Source organism: Anomaloglossus baeobatrachus, chromosome 11, assembly GCF_048569485.1.
Source record: "Anomaloglossus baeobatrachus isolate aAnoBae1 chromosome 11, aAnoBae1.hap1, whole genome shotgun sequence".
NCBI classification, from domain to species: Eukaryota; Metazoa; Chordata; class Amphibia; order Anura; family Aromobatidae; genus Anomaloglossus; species Anomaloglossus baeobatrachus.
In genome coordinates, this window is record NC_134363.1 from 16,644,103 (window position 1) to 16,652,602 (window position 8,500).

The 8,500-nt window shown below is 40.3% G+C and overlaps 1 protein-coding gene across 2 annotated transcripts; it reads left to right on the forward strand.

Annotated features, from left to right (window-relative positions):
* The first annotated feature begins 441 nt into the window (after positions 1-441).
* LOC142256747 (phospholipase A2 inhibitor and Ly6/PLAUR domain-containing protein-like) lies at positions 442-8,087 on the forward strand. 2 transcript variants are annotated; one of them, XM_075328608.1, is made up of 5 exons: positions 442-630; positions 1,787-1,866; positions 1,954-2,100; positions 5,386-5,535; positions 7,885-8,087. In XM_075328608.1, exons 1-5 carry the CDS (start codon positions 521-523, stop codon positions 7,998-8,000), a joined length of 603 nt encoding a protein of 200 aa, XP_075184723.1. In that variant the 5' UTR covers positions 442-520; the 3' UTR covers positions 8,001-8,087. The 2 variants fall into 2 exon arrangements, with proteins under 2 accessions (XP_075184723.1, XP_075184724.1); XM_075328609.1 differs by having other exon boundaries at positions 491-630; positions 1,753-1,866.
* Positions 8,088-8,500: the final 413 nt, after the last annotated feature.

Consider the following 8,500-nt stretch of genomic DNA (forward strand, 5'->3'; position numbering starts at 1 on the left):
GTAATACAAAAATAATTAATTTTCCCAAAATTGTCTACGTGGACAATCAAGGATCAAAAATACAGAGCTCTAACCTTATAAAAATATAAAGTTCTATGAGTTTATCAGATAAGGGATTTCATCTATTTAAATTATGAAAATGAAAATGGGGTGAAGAAATGGAAATTAAGAGAGAAATTAAGAGAGAAACAAACAGTAAAAGCTTCTGATCACAAATAAAATAATTCCACCCAAACTTCCTCAGGGAAGGCAAATATGTTCTCCTGATATATTTAAAGCTAATAGTTAAGCATTGCAAAACAGCAAACAAGACAGGAACGTTCTCTTTAGGCAAGATCAAATAGAATGACATTCTGATGGATTCCTTGTAAGTTACATCATCACTGTATTGCTTTATTACTAGAAACATGAACTTTGCTGAGAAGAGAATGACCATCTAAGAGAAATGTTTTGGGCTAAATCTCATCCATCCCATGATACAATAGTATGTTTACCTTTCCAAAGACTATTTATATGATCCATGTGTGCAGACAACAGGACAAGCAGAAGAAAATCCGAGAAGGCGCCCATTATCCACAATGAAGAACCTGGTCACTCTACTTTGCATGATCTCTGCTCTTGTTGTCTCAGGTAAGATGAATCGAGTCACTACACATTATATACATATAGGGCATCACGGAGTGTTGTCAAACTCTATTGCAAAATTTCTCTATCGTGTTAAACAGGTCTATGCTAATATAAAATGCAATTTCTTATGAACCTTGTACGTCTCTGGTAAATCTGGTTTGCGGTAATAATTTTAACATATTGAAAAATAAACTATGGTGAAATCAGACCTGATGTAAATGTGTCCCAAAACATTTCATGGATTCATCACTTACCAAATCAAGTGGTGAGTCCACATCGACCAAAAATTCTTAGCCAGAGATGGTTTTAGTTAGACCCATTTTTACGCTACATAGATGATTTGTGAAAACTTGTGATTGATCTAAAAAGTTAATTATCTTAACGTAAAAGTGTGAATGAAGGGAATCCCTCAAAAATAGTAGGGCGAATGCACAAACAAAAGTTCACCCACTTATTTTATGCTAAAAAAAATATAAGTTCGTAATTCAAGTCACCATACGGCCAAGTGTTGGAAGTGACATATATCCTGTTCTTGTTGAGTATGATAACAAAAAAAAGATGTCAATATCAACCAATATACTAATCTTTTTACCTGAATTCCCCTTTATTTTATGGCTCTCACCAAATAATTTGACTATTCAAAATGGAGTAGAGAAGGGGTTAACGCCGCACATCAGCCAATGAAACAGGAGAGGTGTTGCTGAAAAATATCTTTATTTTATTTTATCGGTCTACGCGTTTTGAGGTTGAAACCTCTTCCTCGGGACCAGTACATCTACAAAAGCCAAGGGCTTTTGTTGATGTACTGGTCCCGAGGAAGAGGTTTCGACCTCGAAACGCGTAGACCGATAAAATAAAAGAAAGATATTTTTCATCAACTTCTCTACAGTTTCATTTGGCTGATGCGCAGCGTTAACCCCTTCTCTACTTTGTTTTGAATGTTCATCCATGTGGGGCTGCAGCAGATGCCATTATCTTATGCTTATCAGTGGTTGTAACTTTCACAACCGAATTAGGTGAGTGTATTTTTCCTATATACTACACTTGTTCATCTGGTGTTACACTATCAGCACTTCTTATTTTTAGATTTACAAATAATATGACTGAAATATCCCCTTTATTCAGCTTTAACCTATAAATGTTATTCGGGCTTCTCCAGCAACTCTACAACATGTAAAGAGTCTGAGGTTGAATGTCTTGGAAATCGATGCATGACCGCTTCCCAATATGTTGACAGAAGTGAGTGTAACTTATTTCTTCTTTAAGAAAATTATGGTATCACCTTCTCAGTTCTTATTTTCTGATGTTTATGTTCTCTTTTTGTAGAAGGTAATGTGTTTAAATCCATACTAAAAAGCTGCGCGAATGAAACCTTTTGTGGAACCAATGGCTCAGTAGCAATAAAGAATGCAATGTATCGATTTTATGTCAAATGCTGCACTGGACACTTATGCAATACCGATGGATATGAACGTAAGTGTCACAATGGCAATAATTATCTTAGCATAATTGACTGATAATCAAAACCAAAATCTTATTGAAGTTCAACATGTTTTACCTTTACAAAAAACTTTTTTTAATGAATGTAACTTTTACAAGATTTATTTGTAAATGTGAATAGAGATGAGCAAACCCCCCGCATCTCGCTGAGCTTAATCGAGCAAAATATGCACTCTTAAGTTTTTATTAAACAGAACCTGAACCAACCCTAAGCCTTTATACCATTAACTTGGATGATCTTCTGACGACAACCCCGTGACACTTGGAAGCACTGGTGTAGCGGCAATGTTGTCAGGAGGTCATCTGAGTTCATTTGATACTCTGATCACCTCCTGTCATTGCTTGGTACTCACCGGCGATGCTGTCCCCGGTGATGCTGTTGTTTCCAGGTTTGCGTGTCCACATCTGCTACAGTAATGTCTAAATTACAGTGGGTAAAAAGACCTTTGCTGACGTTCTGCCCGTGTGACCAGAAGGGCTGCCCTTCAAGTCTTATGGGCTTGATATGAGCAAAGGCCTCCACAAACATCGCTGATAAGAGGAAGCAACATTATTTTTCTAAGTCCATGTGGGCACGGAGTTGATTATAATAGAAGTGGCGGTCTGGGGGTAAGTCTCTCAGATGCTGGGCTTCCACCATTAGCATGCAAGGGGGGCTTTGCCTCTCCTGCATCCTTCATATCTGGAGGTCTCACCCCACAACATTGCTTCTATTATAATCAACTCCATGCCTATGTGGACTTAGAAAAATGTTTATTCTGTCTGAAAATGACGGACTGCATTTTGAAATGATGTCATACCTGGAAGGAGCCCGTACACTAAAGCATCTACGATCAGTATCATGGTATAAACATAAATAAGTAATACAATCGGCATAGGGTCCCCCCATATTATGATACCCAGCACAGATAAAGCACATGGTTTCAGGCTGCAACCCCAAGCCATCCACTTATCTTGGCTGTGTAGCAAAATAAGAGGAACCACATATATTTTTTTACTTAATTAAATAAATAATTAAATAAAAGAGGGTGTGGTCCCCCTAATTTTGATACCTAGACATGATAAAGCCTGAAAGCTGGGGATGGTATTCTCAAACTGGGGAAGCCTATGGTTATTAAGTTACCCAGCCTAAAATTAGCAACCTGTAGCTGTCCAAGATTATCACATCCATTAGATACATAAATCTCAGCACTTTACCAGCTTTCCCAATTGCCTTGGTGCAGTGGCAATCAAGGTATTGAGGGGTTAATAAAAGCGCCCAACTTTCATCAAGGCCAAAATTAATGATAAGAAGGGACTTTCTATGAGAGTAAAAAGAAATACACAAACACCGAGAAAACAATGGCAGTGCGGGCAGGGGGCCAGTCACAATTAGAAGTGATATCACTAAGGGAAGAAGGACCATGGGAACCTTTCTGCTATGACCGCAACTTACCTGAATGATGTTACCGCTGATCACGGCACTGTCACTGTTAAAGTGTGGGGTATTGTCCTGCTCACCGCCAGCCCTTCAACACTAACAATTCCATCCTGGGAGTGTGGGAAATCCTGCACCTCCATGCTGGCACTGTTACTGTTAAACTGCTGGTGGAGTGTGGGACATGGCCCTGTACTTTAAGCCAGAGTGCTTTAGGTCATATCGTGGGAATCCGGGTATGACCTACGATGAACTGAGTGAAGTCACTGCTGAAAGCCAGGCCTTGTTGTCAGTGTTTCCTGGAGCCTGGAGAGATTAGAAATGTTTTCGGTTTCTCCCAGCACAGATGTAGCAGAGCCAGGACCGTTGTGGGACCTCGTGTGGATATCGTCGGACCATTTTGGGGTTAATAAAGTGGAGAAAGAGGGTGAATTTTTTGTTTTTTCAAAATAAAGCATTTGTTTCTGCTTGTTTTTATTTACTTTTACTTACGTATTAGTGATGGGGGTGTCAAAGATGCCTGTCATTACTAATCTAGGACTTAGTAGCAGCTGTGAGCTCTTATTAACCCATTATTACCACGATTGCCACCACACCAGGGCAACAGGAAGAGCTGGGTAAAGTGCAGGGCTTGTCACAGTTAATGGATGCAACAATCTTGGGCATCTACAGGTTGCTATTTTTAGGCTTGGGGCCTACTAACCAAAGGCCTCCACAGTCTGAAAATATCAGTCCCAGCTTTTGGACTTTATCATGGCTGGACTTCAAAATTGTGGGGACTGCAAATTGTTTTTTAAATTATTTATTTAAATAGTTAAAAAAAAGCTGCATGTGGTTCCTCCTATTTTAATACACAGCCAAGATGAGCGCAGGGCTAGGCGCTGCATCCTGTAGCCGAGGGCTTTATCTGTGCTGGGTATCAGAATATCGGGGGATCCTACACCAATTGTTTTATTTATTAATTTATTTTTATACCAGGGTACTGAGTCACAAACAGCGCCTGTCATTGGTTGCAGGAAGGCTGGGGCTCGTCTGACTGCAACCAATCACAGACACCATGATGGCTGGTTGGTGGGGAAAGCAGGGAAAGCAGTGCATATATGATGAGCGGCACAGGAAGTGAAGGAGAGGCCGCAAGAACAGCATACTGCCGCATATGAGCAGTGTGACAGCAGCCCCAGTGAATCGGGGAGTATTAAGTCCTTGCTCCTACCCCTATGCACCAGATTCAAAATGTACTTTTGGAAATGCAGGGTTCGTGGCAAAACTTAACTGAACACCAAGTTTTAATTGTAATGCTAATGTTTGCCGAGCCCAAATGAATAAGCTTAAGCTCGTACCGAACAGGAGTTTGGCGAGCCTTTATCGAACAGGTTTGCTCATCTCTTAATGTGAACTTTTTTGCTTACAGACTTAAATTCCATACAAATATGATCCCTTTTATAGGTTAGAGCAGTGTTTACCAACTCCAGTACTCAGGCTCCACAAGCAGTGCATGTTTTCAGGTTTTTCTTATCACTGCACATGTGTTGGAATCATAACCTGTTCAGGTTATTAATTTATCACCTGTGCAATACTAAGGAAATCCTGAAAACATGCACTGTTGGTGGGCCCTGAGGACTGGAGTTGGGGAACCCTGGGTTAGAACACTGGATGTCAAAAAGTAAAACATTTGTGCTGCTGCCTCTGTTGACCAGAAAGTAACACATCACTACAATCAAGGTCTCAACTTCTACATTATGCTGCTCTCAGATTACATAGCAAAAACCTGCTGACAGATTCCCTTTATATGTTTTAAGACAATTCTCAGTCCAAATATTTCATTTTGTGTATTTCTCCAGTTATTTCTGAAGATCCAACACCTAATGGTGTGAAATGTCCATCTGCCTACTTTATCGGCACCTTTGAGAAATGTAACAGTACCAAGGAGATAAACTGCACTGGATCCATGAATAGATGTTTCCAATACAGGGGACAAGCACGCTATCCTGGTAAGCAATATGTATGTCCCAAAAGATTTTATGGTGTTTGTCAGCAAAAGTTTTGTTACTAAAAATCCATGTAAAATAAAACGTTTATTGAGCTCTTATATAGAGATGCGCGAACCCAAACTGTAAAGTTCAGGATCTGTACCAGACACCTAGCATCTGTGCATGGTCCCCAAACTAGGACTTCCTAGGAAAGTCCATAATACTAATTGTGTTCGGCTGCCTGGATAACATATATAAAAAATGGAAAAAGGAAGCAAAATGGGGATAAAAGCAAGACAATTATACTTATCGAGTTTCCACATGGCTGCCACACTGTTTCCATGTCTTCTGTTTTTGTTGCAGTCAGGGAGCGCCCCCATCCTCTTGTGCCGGTATCTGTGATTGGCTGCCCTCACAATGTCTGGGTCCCCAAAGTGGAATGTAAAAATAGATAAATAATTGGTAAACATGGCTTTTTGTCCCCTGTATTTTGATACCCAGCACAGATAAAGCAGACAGCTGGAGGCTGCAGCCCCCAGCTGTCTGCTTTATCTTGACTGTGTATTTAAAATTAGAGGGAACTCGGGCAGATTTTTTTTTAATTATTGAAATAAATAATTTAAAAAAATGGCATCGGGTTCCCTACAATTTTGATACCCAGACAAGATAAATTATACAGCGAGGGGCTGGTATTCTAAAGCTGGGGAGGCCTATAGTTATTGGGCTTTCCCCAGCTTAAATATTGCAGCCTGAATCTGCCCCAAAATTGGCATATCCATTGGATGCACAATTCATTCCTGGTGCTTACCTGGCTCATCTCGATTGCCATGATACGGTGGCAATCAGTTTAATGAGTTCATCTGAAGTGAATTCACCCGAAGTCACAGCTTTGATACCATTCAAACTGCAGCTATGGCCTCAGGTGAACTCATTGAACTCAAACATGGATTAGGCTATATTCGCATGTTGAGTATATATTTGCAGATATTTATGCACCAAATCTGCATTTACTGCCAGGAATATGCAATAAAATCCAGTAAAAAAATGCATTGCGTTTTAGATGCATTTTTCTACCAAGATATGCAGATATGGTGCAGAAATATCTACAACCAAATGCTCAACATGCACATATAGTCTAATCCAATAGTTTGGCATTGAGTTCAATGACTTCACTTGAGGTGACTTCACTGAGTTCAATGAGTTCACCTCAAATGAGTTCATCTGAGGTCACAGCTGGGGTACTGTTGGAACCTCAGCTGTAAACTCAGGTGAACTCACTAATGTTACCGCTCTCACAGGTGTGTTTTCGTTAGTGTGTTTCGATGGCTTCAGTGTTCAGTCACATTTTCTAATGTGGGCTACTATTTTTAGACTGCGGAAGGCCTAATAACCATGGGCCTCCCCAACCTGAGAATACCAGCCCCCAGATGTCTGTGTTGTCTTGATTGGGTAGAAAAAAATAAAAAATGGGAGGGACCACATGCAATTTTTTAAAATGATTTATTTCATTAATTAAAAAAGGCTACCTGGGTTCCCTTATTTTGATGCACAACCACAATAATGCAGACAGCTAGGGGCTGCAACGTTCAGGCTATTTGTTTTATCTGCACCGTGTATCAAAATATGGGGAATCCTTCTCCATTTTTTCCAATTATTCATTTTTTACACTCCACTTCAGGGATCCAGACAGCTCGAGTGACGGGTAACTAATCACAGACACCAGAAAAGAGAGTGGGGGTGTAGTTTGACTGCAACCAAACACAAATGCTATTACAGATGGTAGCTGGGGGAAGTGGTGACTATTCAAAAGACATAATAAGTGGACCAGGAAACAATGTGACAGTCACGTTGAAACTTGGTAAATATAATTGTTCTGCTTTAATTGTAATTTAACTTCCCTTTGAGGCCCCCTAGCCATGGGTGGACATATCATTGGTGGAGCCTGTGCATCTGCACAGCCGGGCAAGAGGTTGAAGAGCTAGTTTATATTTCCAAAGCAGATCGAATTGTGAATTTTGATGAGTTCTTGGGCTGAAAAAGACCCATATATTGTTTTGGCACAGGGGCCCTTTTCTGTCTGTGTCCACCAGTGCTCTTAGCCTTACTACCACCATTTTATAGCACTTACTTTTATGGGACTTGGGGTCCAGACTAAACTTTGGGTCAAGTCAGGTCTTGAACCGGACTTTTTAAATCTGTTTGGACCCAAACATCTGTAGATTCGCCCTTCTCTTTTCCTGTACTGTGCAAATTAGATCTTCTGGAAATTGTGAAATGGTATTAAAACTGCAACAAAGGATTTTTACTGAAAGTATCTACATATTCTAAGTATTAATGATGTCTTTTTTTTTATTTTTCATTTGTTTTCAGGGGATACATGGAAAAATGTTTCTGCCAAAGGCTGTACTAATTATATTGCCTGTAAATATAATTTTAAAAATATCATGGCGGTTCCAGAACGACCAGGGATAGAAATAATTTGTTAGATGTTACATGATCATCTGAGCATCTTTAATGAATCAATGAAAAAATAAATGCAATCAAATCTGATGATCTTCTGAATAAAAACCTTCCAAAACCTGTCTAATAAAGATTATTTAGTTAATATACATTGTTTAAGGCTTTCCGCTGGGGCAGTTAATTTTTTAAATATCAATGATCTTTTCAGCGGGCTTTACATGTTGTGATCTCGCTAGCGAGATTGCAAGCGATCGTACCCACCCCCATCGGTTGTGCGATACGGGCAAATCGCTGCCCGTGGCGCACAACCTTGCTTAACCCTGTCACACGCATTTACCTGCTCTGCGACGTCACTCTGGCTGGCGAACCTCCTCCTTTCTAAGGGGGGGTTCGTGCGGCGTCACAGCGACATCACACGGCAAGCGTCCAATAGAAGCCGAGGGGCGGAGATGAGCGGGACGTAACATTCCGCCCACCTCCTTCCTTCCATATTGCCGGTGGAGGCAGGTAAGGAGATGTTCATCGC

Bases quoted from the DNA above. Each gene is read 5' to 3' on its own strand.
- LOC142256747 (XM_075328608.1), top strand. From the start codon at position 521: ATGTGTGCAGACAACAGGACAAGCAGAAGAAAATCCGAGAAGGCGCCC. The intron at 631-1,786 runs GTAAGATGAATC...GGGCTTCTCCAG, and splicing joins CTCTGCTCTTGTTGTCTCAG to CAACTCTACAACATGTAAAG. The intron at 5,536-7,884 runs GTAAGCAATATG...ATTTGTTTTCAG, and splicing joins GGGACAAGCACGCTATCCTG to GGGATACATGGAAAAATGTT.